The sequence below is a fragment of the Meriones unguiculatus genome, chromosome 1 (genome assembly GCF_030254825.1).
Source record: "Meriones unguiculatus strain TT.TT164.6M chromosome 1, Bangor_MerUng_6.1, whole genome shotgun sequence".
In the NCBI taxonomy this organism is placed as follows: Eukaryota; Metazoa; Chordata; class Mammalia; order Rodentia; family Muridae; genus Meriones; species Meriones unguiculatus.
This window is the reverse complement of record NC_083349.1, coordinates 58,183,349-58,200,748: the sequence shown is the minus strand read 5'-3', so window position 1 is coordinate 58,200,748 and position 17,400 is coordinate 58,183,349. Positions and strand designations below refer to the sequence as shown.

The 17,400-nt window shown below is 60.1% G+C and overlaps 1 protein-coding gene across 1 annotated transcript; it reads right to left on the bottom strand.

The window, feature by feature from the left end:
• Nucleotides 1-4,228: 4,228 nt before the first annotated feature.
• On the bottom strand, nucleotides 4,229-6,977 carry Nkx2-3 (NK2 homeobox 3). The gene is made up of 2 exons (XM_021644636.2): nucleotides 6,437-6,977; nucleotides 4,229-5,014 (listed from the first exon to the last, which is right to left on the bottom strand). Exons 1-2 carry the CDS (start codon nucleotides 6,771-6,773, stop codon nucleotides 4,305-4,307), a joined length of 1,047 nt encoding a protein of 348 aa, XP_021500311.1. The 5' UTR covers nucleotides 6,774-6,977; the 3' UTR covers nucleotides 4,229-4,304.
• Between the last annotated feature and the right edge of the window lie 10,423 nt (nucleotides 6,978-17,400).

Genomic DNA, 17,400 nt, shown 5'->3' with positions numbered 1-17,400 from the left:
TGTCTGTCCCTTGGCACCCTTGCGCAGCCAGCAGCCTGCCTAGGTCTTTCTGCCTTTTTCTCCAGCAGTGACGGACTACCGAGGCCTGGCTCCCGGGACTTTTCTGCACCTGTCTGGGTCTCCTTCCCCGGGGCCAGGTCTTTGCTAAACGCTGCCCTCAGTGGGCTTATGGCCGACGACACAGCTTGGGGCACGAGCCTGCTTCGGGAGACTCCCAAGCCCTGGAGTCCTGGCTCTCAGCAAGCAAAGCAGCCAGCACTCACCTAAACCGCTTCCATCTGGGCCGTCTCTCTAATTCTTCAAAGTAACTGGTGCCTGAGTGTTTATGGCCATTCACTGATTTGTACACTTCCTATTGGTGCGCTTTACAGTAGATTCTTAAAAAAGGATCTGAGAGGTCCATTCGAGGGGGGCCCCAGCTTACACCAGGTGGGTCCTGCTTGTCGAGTTGGCTTTGAGATTACAACAGAGACAACCTGCTTCTGTAGCGAAGCTCAGGCTCCGCAGGAGCCTGGACGGACTAATCACTAAGAGCCTATGCCTCCTCCCCTCCTACAGACACACCGCCTAAGCCTGGTGTGGCACAAGTCGCTGTGGAGAATGTTTATACACAGATTTAGGGGTGCATGGGGGTTGCAGCCAGAAGACAGTTGGAAATTGCAATTTATCTTTCTCTTTAACTTAGAGACAGAGAGCAGGGCCCAGAGAGACAGCTTAACCCTAAAGGCTCTTGGGTGGTGGTAAGAAGGCCAGTGTAGGGGGTACATTCCAGGACAGTCTTATGGAACAGCAGTTTTGGAGAGATCTTCCCCGCCCTGCCAGGGGGTTGAATGATGCGACATTGGTTAACGGTTTTCACTCTCTGATGTCCCTGGCTCTGGAACCATAGCAATGACGAAAATCCTTTAACAAAGTTTAGTGGGAGCTATTTATATTTGGAGTACGCAGGCTCCCAGAGCGGGGCAGGGGCTGGAAGGACTGGTCCAGGCCAGCTCTAAGTATCTTCAGACACGCAAACCACAAGGAAGTCAGCACAGGGGCCCAGCTGTGCTTCCTCCGGGGGCGGCATTCTTTCCCTAGAACTAAGAGGATGCAGGCTCAAGGCAGGAGGAAGGTGAGGAAGGTGCTGGAAGCATTGAGAGTCCACAGCCCAGCAGGACGCCAGACTGGGGGTGTGTGGATAGAGGGGTAACGACCCAGGAGGCCTCCAAGGAGCAAAGGCCGCTGCTCCTAGAGACTCAGCTCCTCCAGCCGGAGGGACGTGCAGGCTGAGCCTGGCTCATCTATCATTATCCGCACCTAGTGAGTGCAGGGGAATCCCGTGACTCCCCAGACCTCAGCCTTCCTTATTTCCAAGTCCTCCCCAATCCACAGACTCTGTCAAGGTCCTCACCAAGTTCCAAGCCTCCTTGCCTACATCTTGAGCTGTAGGGACAAGTGTGATGTCTCGGGGGGGGGGGCAAGGGCTCCCCTGGCACACAGTGCCCTGGAGCACAGCTCCCACAACCCGGTGTCAGTGTTTTGGGATGCGCTGGCAGGTACCCTGCCCAGGCGCAGGTAAGCCAAGAGGCCCCCCGCTGTGCATTTTCCTCACAGCCAAATCCAAGGTCAGAGCTGACACTACCAGGGCCACCGGCATGGCCGTGGCACCAAAAGAAGAGCTGGTGAAGGAGCCATCTTCATAGCCCACGAATCCTACTTAATATCTGCCTCAAAGATGCCAGCCTGGCCCTCCATGACCTTACTCGGAAGGAGGGAGACAGATCTTCAAGGCACATAACGTTGTGCTGCCGGAAAGCACCTGAGACTCTGGTGGCGCGGACTAGGGTGGGATTGCCTCCGCCAGGGGGGTCCAGGAAGAAGTCTGGCTGCCAAGTGGGAATTTACCGGAAAGCTGGGCATGGACCTGTGCCGCAGCATCGCACTTCAGCGGCTTTCATTTTCCTCGTCAGGTATCAGCTTAAATGTCTCTCTCTGACTCTTATCGCAAAGGACTGCAGTTCTTAGTGTCTTATCCTGTCTACACTTTAAATTCTACCGGCTACCCAAACAACAGCACACGTTCATTTATTTGGTTGCTGTCACGCCTCACCATCCCACCGAACACACTAATAAATAAATAAATAAAAAGTAAAATAAAACATGAAAATTCTGGGACCCTACGGACAGTGGCTTCCCTCCATCTCCACTCCCAGCGTCTCGGACAGTGTGGGGAAATAGGTTCTAGGCTGTACAGTTAAATGGACGATTGAGTTTTTTACCAGTTAATGAGAAGTTGGGACTTCCTTCTCCAGCCTTCAGTTTAAGGCACAGCTCAAGCCCAGGGCAGGGAGCTCGGGAAGAAGGTGGCTTAGAGTCCCCCTCTTCCTGCAATCTCTTGCACAGACTCGGGCCAGGCCTCTTCCCCGGCTGGGCCCGGGGCGCCCGACAGTTTGGAAGCCACTGCGCCTTCCTCCCTTTCTCCTCCTCTTTCATTCTTCCAACCCCTCGGGACTCTGTAGCTCCCCAGCCCAGCGGCCCCGCAGCATCCTGACAGCCTCCGCCCACCCCCTCCAGCCAGGGCGAAATTGCTAAACTTGTAGCAATAATGACCCTGCATTCAGGCGGCCGACTCCCGCTGAACCTCGGCGCGCCCCGGCCCTCCCGGCCTAATCAGCGCGCCCCTCCCTGCCGCCCGCCCGGCCCCCAGGCCGCCCCTTCCCCCACACCCACACACACAAAATAGGGGGACCCCCCCGCGCGCATTTCTCCGTCCCTCTGTCGAGCGGACCGCTGCACAAAGCCCCCCTCTCTGAGAAGCAATGGGGAGCTGGGGGGGGGGGACGTCAATCCGACGCGCCGGGGTTTTTGTTCGCGCTGCGGACCTCGCCTTCCTACCACACCTTTTGTTCGGGGCTCCAATAAAAAGCCATTCTTTCCGCACCTTCCCGGCCCGGGCCGCCTTTCAGCCGGGCCGGGCCCCACAATGGCGCGGCGCTCAGAGGCCTCCCCATTCACCCGCCTTGGCACGCTCACAATCGGCCGTGTGGCAGCCCCGGCCCCGCGCAGGCATTCTCCGCGAGTGACAAGGAGCCGCATAAAGCCGCGGCCGCCGGGGGAGAAGGGAGGGCGGCCGAGGGGGAGAGGCCGGCCGCGGCGGGGCGCAGCCTCCCCGGGCGAGCGGGGACCCGGCGGCCCGGCCCGGAGGCCAAGCTCCCTTCCTCTTCTTCTCCGGAGACCCTGGCGGTGGGGCGGGTCCCCCCGCGCCGAGTCGGTGCGTCCGGGGGCGACGCCGCGGGGATTACGAAGTCCGGGACCTCGGACCCCGCGGCCTCCCTCCGGCCCACAACACTAAAGAGAAATTAATGAACAAAGCGGCGAGCGAGCGGACCAAACTGGCAGCCCGAGGCCCTGCCTGGCCCGGGGGCACCAGGCCGCGCTGGCCAGGGCGCTTCTCCTCCCTTCCCGCCTGTCTAACGGGGGGAGGGGGTGCCCCATCTCGGGAGCTGAGCAAGCGTGCGGCCGGCCAAACAGCTGAGAAATATTGCACCTTCTTTATTGACTCCTGTAGTGTGTGGCGGCGGGCGGCTGTGTACACGGCTGTGGCTAGACAGAGAGAGAGGGGGAGCGTGCTGAATACAGAATACACACACAGAAAGGGAACTGACCTGGCCCACACCTGGGCTGGGTCGCCAGGGTCCGCTCGGCGGCCTCCCTTCCCCCAGCTCGCGGTCTCACCGCGCTGGTGGTCTCCGGGAAGAGCCCCCGACGCCCCGGAGACCCGGGCGGGCTCCGTCTGCGAAGGACGCGGTTGGGAACACGAGAATCCGCTGTGTTGTGGCGCTGGCGAAGGGGCTGCGGGTCGGGGGAAATGTTGGAGCCCCTGCTCCATCTCCCCCTGCTCCAGCTCTCGTTTCTTCTTTCCTTTCCTTTCTTTCCCCTGTTGGGTCCGGTTCCCCGACAACACTTGGAAGAGGCCGCGGGAAAGACGGAGGGGAAGAGGCCTCCTCCTCCAGGGAGCGGCCGCGGCCGGAGCCCGTCCTCCCCGCTCCCCGCAGAGCCAGGCTGGGTGCCCGGCCGCTGCCGCCGTCCCGGCCAGTCCCGGCGCCGGGTCCAGGCGGCCTTTCTCCGCGGAGCCCACACCCGGGCCTGGAGTCTCCGCGGAGCCCCACACCCGGGCCTGGGGCGTCCCGGGCCCCTCGAGGGCTGGGGGCCGGGGAGGGGGCGACAGGTCCGCGCTTGGCTTTAACGAGGGGCCCGGGCCCTGGGCTCCGGCCCTTCTCGGGTCTGGTCCCCGCGGCTCCGGGCGGCAGCGGGCGGAGGCCTCACCAGGCCCGGATGCCCTGCAGGGCGCCCTGCGCGCACGCCGCCCCGGCGGCCGGTCCCTGGTGCAGGGACTGCGCGCCTCCTCCTCCTCCTCCTCCGCCGCCGCCGCCGAAGCCGCCCAGGCTGCTCACGTTCGCGAAGGGCCCCGCGGCGGCCGCGCTGCAGGCGGGCTGCACGGCGGGGGCGGCCGCGGGGCCGCCGGCGGGGTAGGCGCAGCCGTAGCCGCCGCTGTAGGCCGCGGCGGCGGCGGCGGCCGAGTTCCCGTAGCCGTAGGCGGGGAAGCCGTTGTAGGGGTAGGCGCCGGCCCCCACGCCGTAGGGCGCGCCGTAGGCCTGCGCGCCGGGGCCCACGCACGGCTTGCCGTCGCGCACCAGCACCGGCACGGCCACGCGGCGGGGCGGCGGCGGCGGCGGCGCGGGCGCCCCCAGCTCCAGCGACTTGTCCTGCCGCTGCCGCTTGCACTTGTAGCGCCGGTTCTGGAACCAGATCTTGACCTGCGTGGACGTGAGCTTCAGGCTGCTGGCCAGGTGCTCGCGCTCCGGCGCCGACAGGTAGCGCTGCTGCTTGAAGCGCCGCTCCAGCTCGAAGACCTGCGCCTGCGAGAAGAGCACCCGCGGCTTCCGGCGGCCGCGCGGCTTCGGCCTCTCGCCCTCCTCGCCCGCCGCGCACTCGCCCGCCGCCTCCGGAGACTTCTTCAGCGGGCAGCTCTCTGCGGGAGAAGCGAGACGTGAGCCGGGCTGGGTGCCCCCCGCCCCCGCGTCCCGGAGCGCCCCGGGCAAACGCCCAGACCGGGACAGAGGTCCCGGGCCCTGCAGGTTCGCGGGGAGCAGTTAGCTTGCGGTTCCCAGACCCCGAGCCTCTGCGAGGACAGAGGTTTAAGCGAGTGGCCCGGGAGCCGACGACTATTTCCAGGATGAAAGTTTGGGACCGCGCAACACGACAGCATTTGCAAACTCGTTTGCCTTCCACTCACTGCGGGTAGCTGAAGGTGTGGAAGGTGTTGTCTGGGCACAGGCGGCCTGGACGCACCGGTTGGCTGCGAATTTTTTTTTTTTTTCTGTTCGGAACTATCCAAGTGTAAGGCGTATGCGCAGCCCAATAGTTTGTTGTTGTTGTTTGCTTATCAAAACTACCGAGAATGTGTCTGTAACAGTATTCGTACTGTCACCTCACGGGGGAAGAGAAAAGTCGGGTGGACCGATCTCGGCACTCTCAGGCCTGTTTTAGGCCTGGTGAGCTATCAGGAAAGGCCGTGGGCTCAGCCAGCACAAGCCTCTCTTGGAGAGGAGGCGGTTTGGTTCTCCTTGCGGGCTTGTTCGGTCACCCCGGTTTTCCCACCCCTCTGCTGGGCCGTCAGAGCCGCAGCTGAATCCCGAACTTCAGCCGTCCGGGTCTGCCCTCAGCCGGCAACCGCCAGGATTCCCCCTAAGGCCTTCGCGGGCCCGACCTGCTCTGGCCATCTGGAGTGGGTCTTGCTCGCACACACCACCCACCCCCTGTCCTGGTGCCTAGGGTGAGGGGGCGCCGAGCTCTGGGCTCCTGAGTGAGGTGGGCTCTGTCAAAGTTTCTAGTTCGAAAGGACGCTGGAAACACAGCCTGTTCGCACCGCCTATTCGGGAGAAGCCTGGGTGACTGCCCTGGCCTCCCTCACGTTAGAGGAAGGCAGACAAATGGGCAGGGAATGACTCCTTTTCCAGAGGAGGGCTGTGCGAGAGAAACACACACACACACACATACACACACACACACACACACACACACACACGAACACGCACACACGAACACACACACGTACACACACACGCACACATACACACACATGCACACACATGCACCCGGGAGCCCTGTCACTTAGGGCTTCTGGACGCGGAGCTGCGGTAACCGTTTTCCCTCCCTCGGGGGCCGCCCCCGAGCCCCGCTCCGGAGGGACCCTGTCAGAACCGCCTCCTCTCCCCGCTGGCCCGGCTCCGATTCGGGTGCCGCGCACCGCAGAGCTGCCCCGAGCCCGGCGGAGGCCGGCCCGGGCCAGCCGTGGAGGGGCGGGAGGCCGGGCGGGCGGGCGCGGCTGAGGCTCGGGCGGCGGGCGCCAGCCCTGCGCGGGTGCCGACGCGGCCCCTTCCCCGGTACTCACTCGGGCCCCGCTCTCTCGCAGCCTCCTCGTCTGGCTCCTTGGGCCCGCCGCAGGCGTCTCGGAGGACCGTCTGCACGTAGCTCTGCGGACAGAGCCCCGCGTCCCCGTGGCCGTCGGCCAGCGAGCTCAGGTACGACAGCTTCTGCGCCTCCTCGTCGTCGTCGTCCTCCCCGGCGTCGGAAAACGGCGTCGCCTCGGCCGCGGCCAGCAGGCAGGGCTGGAAGTGCTGCTCCAGTTCCGCCTGCAGCTGGGCGCCGTGGAAGTGCTGCTGCTGCTCCAGGTTCAGGATGTCTTTGACTGAGAAAGGGGTGGAGGTGACCGGGCTCGGCAACATCATCGGGGCCACTTAACTGTCCAGTCCAAATACTCAATAAATCCCGGCGGGGGCGGGGAGGCGGCGCGCGGCTCCAGCGCCTCTCCCGGGCTCCGCGCCGCCGCCGAGCGCAGCTTTTGACAGACGCGGCCCCGCTCCGGTCTACGCGGCTTCCATTGGCCGGGACCCGGGGGTCTGGGTTTTGTTACGGGCCACGGCGGGCGCCGGGGGCCGCGGCCGCGAAGCCTGCGTCCGGGGGCCTGCGTCACGCCGGGGGGCGGGGCCGGCCTCGGGGCCTCCTTCCCGATTGGCCCAGGCGCCGGCGGACCCCGCCCCGCGCGTGCGGCCCCGCGTCGCCGCGCTCCCAGAAATACACAGCGGCCGGGGCGGCGTGGCGAGGCCGGGCCGGCGTGGGAGCCGCCGCGGGGAGCCGCTCGCCCGGCCCGCAGCCGGCAGGGAGGGTGCGCGGGCCCGGGGCGCCCCCGCCGCCGCGCGCGGAGCACGCCAGGAAGCGCCGCGCCGCGCCGCGGGCTCCTGAGGAGAGCCGCGCCATGTGCCCGCGCCGCCCGCGCCCGCCGCCCGCAGCGCCTCTCCACGCCCGCTCCCGCGGAGGGGAAGCCGTCCTCACGCCTTCCAGGGCAGCGCCGCCGGGGCCAGGCCCTCCTCCTCCTCCTCGGCGCTCGCTCCCTCAGCAGTGTCACTTGCCACCCCCCACCCCGAGCCGCGGCCGCCCGCCTGGCCGTCACCTCAGCGCGGGCTCCCCGGGGCGCGGTCCGCGTCCGGTTGGCCGTGGCCGCAGGGAGGTGACAGGCCCGGCGCGGGGCCCGGTCTGGCACCGTCTCGGCGTCCCGCCTCCCGGGGTCCCGGCTCTAGCTTAGAGAGGAAGCGCGGCGGCTGCGACTGCAGAGCCAACCGCGGGAGTCTCCCTCAGCGCCGGGCCGCGCTCGCTCTCTCCCGGCCGGAGCGCCGCCGCACGCCCGGGGTGGCGGCCCAGGGCAGGACCGGGTCCCCGGCAGCCGGCTGCGAGAAGCTCCCTCCCCCCTCACGCCGGGAGCTGAGGCAGGCCTCAGCCGGGCCCGCTCGCCGGGAGGCCCCGCGGTGCTCTGTGGGGCCTGAGCCCTGCCTGGCGGGGACCGCCTTCCAGCGCCACCTGCTCGCTCAGCCCCCGAGGCCGCGGGCGCCAGTGCGGGATCAAAACGCGCGGGCAGCTCGCCCCGGAAAACCGAACAAAGAGCATCCCGGGTCCCGCCGGGGTCCCGCCTCAGGGCGCCCTCGGTTTATCTTTTCTTTTTCTCTTTTCCCCGTTCTCTCTCTCTCTCTCTTCCTCCCTCTCTCCCTCTCTCCTTCCTTCTGTCGCAGCAGAACCTCGCAGTGGAGAGAGGCTGGCTTCGGCACGAGTTGGCGCAGTGACGCTGGATGACGCCCACGGGAAGCCTGTAGACTCGGCGCGGATAGGGATTAGAGAGAGCGCGGCCTTGCGGAACCCCGGACGGCGGGAGGACTGGCCGCCTCGGGCCAGGGAAAGAAGGGGCGGCGGGCTGGGGGGAGGCGGGGCTCCGCGGGAGCGGAAACTGCCTGGGGCCTGGGGAAGCCGCGACGGGGCCCCCGGGGAGGCGGGGGAGGCCGTCTGTGCGTCGGCCCTGGCTGCCGCAGACCCTGGGTTGCAGGCGCCTTCGCCTTCGGGACCTGAGGCCGTCGAGGCCGCGGGAGGAGGCCTCCAGCCCGTCCGGGGAAGCCCGAGGCGCGGACGTCGGAGCCTGGTGGGGTGAGTGCGCCGCTCCACGGGGAGGGGGCCTGAGCTGCCGGCCGAGGACCCGAAGGAAAGCACGCGCCGGCGTCCGTCCTCCTCCCTGTGGCTGTCCGCGAGGCAGAGCCCCGGCGGAGAGACGCGTCTGCTCCCTTCTGCATTATCTCAGCTTTCCCGGTTTGTGGAGAATCTCCTGCTTCTCTCGGAAGCGCGCATCACTCCTTGCTTGATTTTTCCCTCTCTAGCGGCTTCGCCCCCGATCGGCGGCCGAGCCCCCACCCCACCCCCATCCAACGCCTGCATCCCCGACACCCCACACCCGCGGCGGCCTCCCCGCTCCGTCCGCGCCCACGGCTGCCTGCTCGCCCCTCCGTCCAGCCCCGACGCCCCGCTACCTGCTGCCGCCGCCTCACCGCACACCCGGAGGCTCTCTCCGGAGGACCCAGGCCCTGATGCCGCAGAGCAGGCCGGGGCAGGGCCAGGCCTGCGGGAGGACTCCGGGAGAGCCTGGTGAAGACGTCAGCGAACGTGGCACCCCGGGGCCTCCCAGCCAGCACCCGGCTGACCGGAGCTGGGCAAGACCTCCACCCACGCCCTGGTTTTCAGGCTTGATCTTTGGTTTTTGCCCAGAGCACGGGTTGGGCTCATCTTCTTTCCTAATTGTTTAGTCTTGACCCGTACTGGGTTCCAAGTAGCGGGAACCCAGCGAGGATCCCAGCCAGGCCGCCTCCCCCGGGCGGCCTCCCTTTCCTGAGCCAGCAGCGGGCACCTGAGCCGGCCGCCAGCCTGGGCGCCAACTGCGCGCTGCCTCGGGGCAGGGAAACTCCGGGGCGGGCGGCCCGCGAGGCCGCTTATCAGCGCGCGGATCTAGCTCCACTCCGTATCCAGTTACTAGTCTGTTCTGGGGCATTGGCATTCTCTTGTCTGGAAGATCTCAGAAATCTCGAATCCGCGCTACATTAACAGTGGGTTTTCGCATCACCAGACAGTTTAGCCAATTACTGTCAGATAAAATAAATGCCACTGTGCAGCTTGGTTTTGTTTTAATCTATGGGTCTGCCCGGGCTCACTTCCATTACCTCGAAGGTATCACAAACGCTTCCCAGCGGATATTTGAGTACAGCTCTTTGCTGAAGTGCTGGCAGATTCCCTGGAGGGCGCTTTATAGACGCATATATACTAAATAAAATTATGCTTCTTAAAGAGCCTTCTGTTAACCCTTGCAATAAATGCATCACCAACTGAAAATGTGGTAAGGTTTGAAAGCTGTGTTTGTGCTATGCTCTAACAAAATCACTCACTTCCTGCACTTATAAAATAGTTTTTGTTCCATCTGCCATTCTTTGTCTCCTTGCAGAAACAGTTTTTTAATTTATGAACACAGGGCCACAAAAACGTTGAAAGTTGTTGCTCTCTCTTTTTAATTTCGATGTAGCGATTCGGTGATTTTTCTATTCAACTATGAAAAAAAACAATGTTGCTGTAGACTCGGATGGTCTGAAATATATGAAAATTTAGGTGTGTTTTTAATCATTTCGAGTGCTGTTCTAGAAATTTCATTCTAATGGCCCATAGACACCAAGATGGAAAAGAAACTGAGAAAGGGCTTCATTTTTAGGAATGACGCTAAATGGAATTTTGTTGCTTTGTTGGTGATGGTAGTGGGTGTGTTTTGTATTTAGTTTTGGTTTTTTTAGCTTAGAGATTTTAAAAAGCTGTCCCCAAATTCCTGAGCAGTCTAGCGTTACCTTCATTTTAGTGATGGGGGTTGTGTGAACGCGTTATTTGATTTTAACTGATTTGAGTTATGAATCTGGCCTTTAACGGCTGAGCCATACATAGCCCGTTGTACAGTTTTAAGGAAATTATATACCGTGTTGCTTAAGTTCTAAAAAGTGTTAACGTTACCTAATTTCTTGAGTGTGTGTGTGCGTGTGTGCGTGTTTCCGTGGTGGACAAATGTTGTGAGAGGGATTTTTAAGTGGGCTATGAGTATGTAGTTTGCTTTGCACGTGTAGGGAATTTTTCTAGATTTTGTTTGGAATTAATTTTTTAAACAACTCATCATTTCTCTTTCCCAAGAGGGAAAAAAAAAATCAGTCCAAATCTAGCGAATTGTGTGGTCTGTGGTATAAATTACAGGCCATGGCTGAGGGTTTCGATTTCTCCTGGTGAAGAGTTTTCACTCATATTTTCTCACATCTGACCCACTCCAAACACTTTTAAAGATAAAAATGTAGATTGAGATTTCCTCACCCAAACCAGTTTCATTGTGCCAATACCACATTGAAGTCAGAAGACTATCTTTGTCGAAAGAACTCAGTATTTCTTCAAACGAAAATGCCTAAAAGAAAGGGTGCCTTACTCAGGCATTTATTTGTATTGATGTGTGTGCTTTTTGAAAACGCAGGGAACAGTTTTAACTGGAGGATTTAACTGGAATTAGGAATGCATTCCGTAGGTTTTTTTTTTTTTAACTTCCTGTAGCTAAATTTCAATGTCTACCAGACCTTCCAAAATATAATCTAACTTCAGAAGGCTCTTTAAGTCTTTGGCGAACTAATTCGCTCAAACTTGAGCGACTGCCTTGCCTGCTTTCGCTGTTCGCTGAGCAGAAAGTGGGGGCTGGGGAGGGAGCGAGAAAAGAGGCAAACGCCTTCGGAGCAGGAGTTTTGTTCTCCGTCTCTTCCTCAAACTATCCCCTCCTTATTGCCAACTCTCAACCACAAAACCGTTCAAAGGACCTTGACCTCTTAGAGCAACCAAAAACCTTCCCCCTAGCCTCTCTGGGCTCACTTACAGAGGATAACTTCAAACCATTCGGGGAAGAAAAATACCTTTTCTGTTTGCAAGAAAACGTTGCTGGGGTTGATGCTTTAAATCCCTCATGTGTTTTTATTTGGCTCTGTCTGTGTGGGGTCTGGAGGTCCAGTTCTGTCTGCTCTTGGTCCGCCAGGGATTTCCGAGATTGGTCGGGACGCTCGTCTGTCAGAGGAGACAACAGACCCCGGAAGCCTTGGCCCCCGGCTTTCCAAACTCACCACTCCTCTCCCCCAGGCTGCCGGGGTTTCATCCTTAGGGCTCCGGGACGGGGGTGCGCTGCGGGCTTTTCCCGGAAATGGCTGGAAGGAGGAGGTAGGGGGAGTCGAGGGCCCAGACGGGCGCAGTGACTCGGGGTGGATGGAGGGGGCTCCTCCAAGGTCCCCAGATCAGGTCCAGGCCTCGGGACCCGCTCCTTGCCGGTGCGGGATTCCAGGGTGTGGGGTGGCAGGCCAGGCTGGGGTGTGGCGAGGTGGGTGGGGGCTGGGACTGCAAAACTCCCACCGCGAAGAAGGAGGCTTCTCCTCCGTGCCGGCGCTCAGAGGCTCCGCGGAGCTCCCGCGTCCGGACGCCCTTCCTCCTCCCGGCGGTCCTCCCTCCCGCTCTCCTCGCTGCTCTCCCCTTCTTCCTCTGCTCCCTTCCCCTCATCCGCGCGCCCCTTCCCCTTCCACCCTGCCCCCTCTTCCCTTCTCCCACACCTCCTCCCCCTACACGCAGCCTCCAGTGTCCTGTAGACCTCTGTCTCTACCCTTCCCGCCTGAGGGTCACCTCACCTCCTGCCCATCCTCCTTCACACCCTGCCATCTTATTTCGTTTATCTTTGTTTAAAAAAAATTAAACTTCGAATCAGTGCAACCCAAGAGGGTCGGCCTGGCTGAGCAAAGCCCCACTGCTCACTGGAGCTGCTCCCAGCTCCCGGCTAGTGCCCGCCCTGCTCAGAGGGCCCCAGCATCTTTGGTCGGAGGAAGGGACCCCATCCCCGGCCCTGCTCCACCTCCTGAAAGGTCCCTCACCCTCCCTCCCACCTCCCTCAACCCCTAAGGTCCAGAGCGGGTGGCTTGGTGTGGCCGGCTGGGCCGCCCCCCTCCTGGAAATCCCCTCCAGGCTGATCCCGACCAGCCTGCGTTTCCTTCTATTGTGGCTGTCCAGAGCGGCCATTGCGGGGCTAGGGGTGGGCCCGAGCCCCCATCTCGGGCTCCCAGGGTCGCCTAGGCTGGGACCCTGGCTCCAGGCCCACACAGGTGAAGCCGATCCACCTCCTCTTTCCCGAAAGCACCGTTTATACGCTGGGGCTTGTTCAGCCCTGAGGCCACCCCGGCGGGGAGATGTACCAAGTCTGCGAGCGCAGAGCGGGCTTTCATCTTCTCACCGCAGCCTGGTGAGGATCGAACGCTTAGTGGCTGCCCGGTCCCGTGTTGCCGGCACAGCCACCCACCCTTCTCAGCAGCTGTTGAGTTACTGGCCCCCGCAGGCCCTCTTCCTGTGTCTTAGCCGCCCTCCGAGCCACCCTTCAGCCTTCAGTCTGCTACCGTGTTTTGAGATTGCTGACAGCTGTATCACTTTGAGAAACGAAACACACACACACGGACTGAGACCTGATTTATGGGTCTACCTGCTGGTCTATCTCTTCATCAAAACAGAAGTGCTTTTCTGGGCGAGCATGAGGTACCCATGAATTCGTGCAGGGATGGAGGCACGTGGGGTTCTTCATGAACCATATTAAAGCCGTGCTGGCACACAGCGAACACGGGACACCTGAATTCTCCTCCCTCCTCCCTCACACCCACCCCGCAACAGTGAGAATTACCGGTACTGACAAGAGGTAGAGAGAGAAGTGTTTATTCGATCCGAGGTGAAAACCAACTTCCGTGACTGGATGTTCTACGTTCATGAAGACAGTTTATGGGATCTTTACAATTAATCTCGTGCAAAGTGGCTCAAGAAGGACCCGTCGAAGCTGTTGTAGTCAGAGGAGAAGAAATAGATTTTTATTGCTAAAATTGCATTTTGCTGTGTGCATAATTGAAAGTAATAAACTACACTGAAACATTCTGTTCCACATATAACACTGTATTTGCATATTAAGGAAGGTGGCCTGTGTGTATGGATAATATGAATATATACATATATTATGACCATATGTACATATATGCATATACACATGTACATACGTATATTCACACATATACACATATGCAGTGCCCGGAGATTCCCCCAAAGAGAAGAGGCAGCTCTGTCCAAGGGTGTAGTCCAGGAAAACTTGGCTTTCTCTGAGTTTTAATCTTCTCACACCCCTGTCCTGGACCGGAGCACTGCCCAGGGAGTCCATAGCTGTAGGTGTGGGGTCAAGCCTTGCCCATGTTGTGATCTTAATCCACTTTTTCCAACCTCATCAAGTGGCAATTTTCTTACCCATAAAGAAAGATAAAAATGGGGTCCTGGAGCAATGACTCAGCAGTTAGAAACCCTTGCTTCTCTTGCCAGAGACCTAGGTTCAGCTCGCACAGAGCAGCCCACAGCTGTCTGCAATTCCAGTTCTGATCTGATGCCCTCTGTGACCTCTGTGGACCCCAGACACCACGTGGTGCACACACATTTGTGCCAGCTAGCACTCGGAAGACAAAAATATATGAATCTTTTTTACAAAGACGGTAACAATAGTGTGGACTTTATAAATCTGTGGTAAAGTGACAGAAGGCCAGGCAGTGATAGCACAGCCTTTAAGCCCAGTCCTTGGGAGGCAGAGGCAGGTGGATCCCTGAGTTTGAGGTCAGCCTGGTCTACAGCCAGGGCTACACAGAGAAACCCAGTCTCAAAAACACCAAACCGAATCAAACCAACAAAACACCCAAGAGATATCACCAAGTGTATCACCGTAGTGTGGTGATACACTTGTCCCAGCCCTGGGGAAGCCAAGGCAGGAGAAGAGGGAATCAGGAGTTCAAATCCAGCCTCAGCAACATGAGTTCCAGGTCAGCCTGGCTCTACCACATATAAATACACAGTTCCCAGACACTCTGGGAAAGTTTTGTGGGGTATCTGAGGGGGTTGTGAGAGGTGGTGGCTGGGTCCAGGCAGGAAAGTACTGAAGCTGTGCTGGGGTGAGCTTGGGGCAGGATTCCCAGGACTCCCTCTGGACCAGGCCCTCTGTTTTCTGACCTGGCACAGGGATTGCCTTCACAATCCCTTTAGGAAATAACACCAACAGCCTCCTCTTGGCCACTACCCCCACTCCTCATTCTCATCCCCACCCAGCCCCCAGAGATCTCCAAACTTAACCAAACTTCCTGCTTGTAAAGGAGACCCTAAAGTCTCATGTCGTTGTTATCACGTTTAGATAAAGATCTGGCCAACTAGTGTCCTTACAGGAATGCAAATAAATCATGTGTCCTGGACCTCCGCTGGCGGTGGGCATCGCCTGTATGGCCTTTTCTTCCTCCCCTCCTGGTTTTGGGCAAGAACACCTCATCTTGGAAACATCTGTCTCTCCACCAGATCCCATCCTCCGACCACCCCCTAGCCTGTTAATGATGACTAGCCCTGGGAATTGATGGCAAGAATAGAAATAATATAGCCGACGACGCGACAGCAGCTACAACCCTTTAGATCACACCAGCTACTGCGGTGTCTTCCTACAGAACGGTGTGGTTTGATGGTTAAGAGTCTTTCCCTTCTCTCATTCCCCACATAAGCGGGCAGACCCCTGAAGGAGCCACTTCTCCAAGGGTGGCCCCTGGGACGGACACTGAATAGAGTGCCACGCCCCGCCTTAAACCCGTGCTGAGTGTCCACCATTGCCGTTTCTGCTTCTTCCAACAACTCTTGTCCCTGGACCCATTAGTGGAACTGTTTCAGAAGAGGGCAGTGACACTCCCTAGTGAGATAAACGTTGCCCAACGTTTGGCTTGACTTCCCCCGCTTCCCACACTTTTCTCCACCTTTCCCTCCTTTGGACAGCCATGCTGGGCGCCCCGCTGGGCTCCGCCGCTCTCTGGGGATCCCTACTTGTGGCTCCACGGCCCCTCCCCTTCAGGTCTTCCGGTCAGCCTGGGTGGAGGTCCAACAGCTCCCGAGAAGAATGTGCTTGGGTGGTAGAGTTGACTAGGAGCTGACTCCAAAATAGACCCCGTCTGCGATGGGGCGGGCGAGGCCCCCTGGAGCCCTCTCTCCCTTCCCAGCCTGCCCCTCCCCGCCGCCCCCCAAAAGCTGCTTCCTTTTTTCCATCCCCCGCCTTCTAACCCGCTAACCTACCACGGAGTCTATAATAAGCTTCTTCAGTGAACAAGGGTCTAGTAACCCACTCCGCTCCCATCACCCAGCAGCCACCCCCTCCCGCGCGCCTGCAGAGGAGAAACCGAACGTCCAAGGTCAAAGGAACAAGGAACGCACAAGACTTTCCAGGCGGACGTGGCTGCCTCACGCCGTGGAGAGCAGGAAGAAAGATCTTGCCCGAGCCGGGACTCCAGCAACCTGGCTAACACAACCGCCCCGTCAGGGACATCGTTCCCCACGTCGAGGCCGCTGGGGGCTTGATTTGTGCGCTCAGATGCCCCTTCAGGCCGGACTCTGCCTCCCACATGCTGTGGCCTGGCTTCCCGGGCCTCGAGAGAGCTGCCAGGCAGTGTCTCCGGGAACAGGACGGAGAGGGGTTTTTTGTTTGTTTGTTTGTTTTGTTTTGTTTTGTTTTGAGGCGAGCTGCCCTTTTTCCTGTCTCCACCTCTCAGGCCGTTCGCCCATGCGCTCTCTTCGTGAAGCGGGACCATCCGTCCCAGTGCATAACCCCACTCGGGCAGGAAGGACAGGGATGCCCTAGAACTAGGCTCTCAGGTCAAAATCTGTGCTGCTGGGATACCCCAGGGGTGCAGGCGCGGGTTCAAACCTGCCTTCACCAGGTTCGGACCTGTCCTCTGGGCCCTCTCAGCTTTGCTATCCTGGAGATGCTAAAAAAACAAAACAAAACCAACCAACCAACCAACCAAACAAACAAAAAACCAAAAACAACAACAACCAAAAAAACGCCCCCCAGGTTTCCGGGAGATTCAAGAGCATCTCTCTGACGCTATTAGAAAGCCCGGCAGGTGGGATCGACTCCCAAGAAACGATATTTTGTTGCAGTTAACTCCGGACCGAGCCGAGGCTGGGTGTGAGCCCGGGACCTGTGCTCGCGCGGCACAAGGGTGGGACGTGGTGGCGCCTTGGACGGCCGCTTCGGACTTGTTGTTGTTTTTGTGTTTGACGGGGCGGGCTAGCCGGCTGCTGGTGCCAGCTCCCGCGGTTGACGTTAACGCAAGCGGCAGCCTCGGCTTGTGCGTCCGTCCCGAGCTGCGTGCGAGCAGCGGCCTGTGGACGTCAGGAGTCCAGGCCGCGCTGACGCGCTGGGTTTGGGTTTCACCTGCGCTGGGTTTGGGTTTCGCCTGCGACAAGAAAGTCGTGTTCACCTGACGGCTGCGCGGTGTCCACGCCGTGTCCACAAAGCCCCGGCCACGCTGGGGTCCCGGCCTGGGGCTCATCGAACGATTTGCGCTATTAATGGTTATTTTATTTATATTGTTAGAATTGTCCCCCCGGGTCTGTTTACACCAGCGTCTGGTCGGCCGGGCCGCAGTGTTTGGACAGGGGATTACACTAATGGATGGCGAGCTGGGAGGGGTGGGGCAGGCGCTGCTGGAAACGCGGCTCCGGGGCGCGGGGTGGGCCTGGGCAGGGAGAGCTGGACTCTCCCGGGCTTGGCCTCTGACCTCCCAGGGGAAGGAAACCTGTCTGCCTGCGATAGGAAGCCGAGTGGGGGCCGGAGGCCTCCGCTCCCGGGCCCCTACCCCTCTGCTCCGAAGGCCGGTTCCAAACTCCAGGTCGCCCCGCTTGGGTGAGCACGCTGCCACAGTAAACAAGACCGGAGCTACCAGGAGACACTCTGGTGGGCTCCCCTCTTTTGGCGACCAGCTGAGGGTTTAGGCCTCTGAATCCGGATTGTAAGAGCCTGGAGGCCTGCAGGGTTGAAGCTGAGCTTCAAAGAGTGTCTGTGGAGTGAGCGAGAGATCTGATACTAGCTCCGCCTCAGTGTGTGTGTGTGGGGGTGGGGGGACG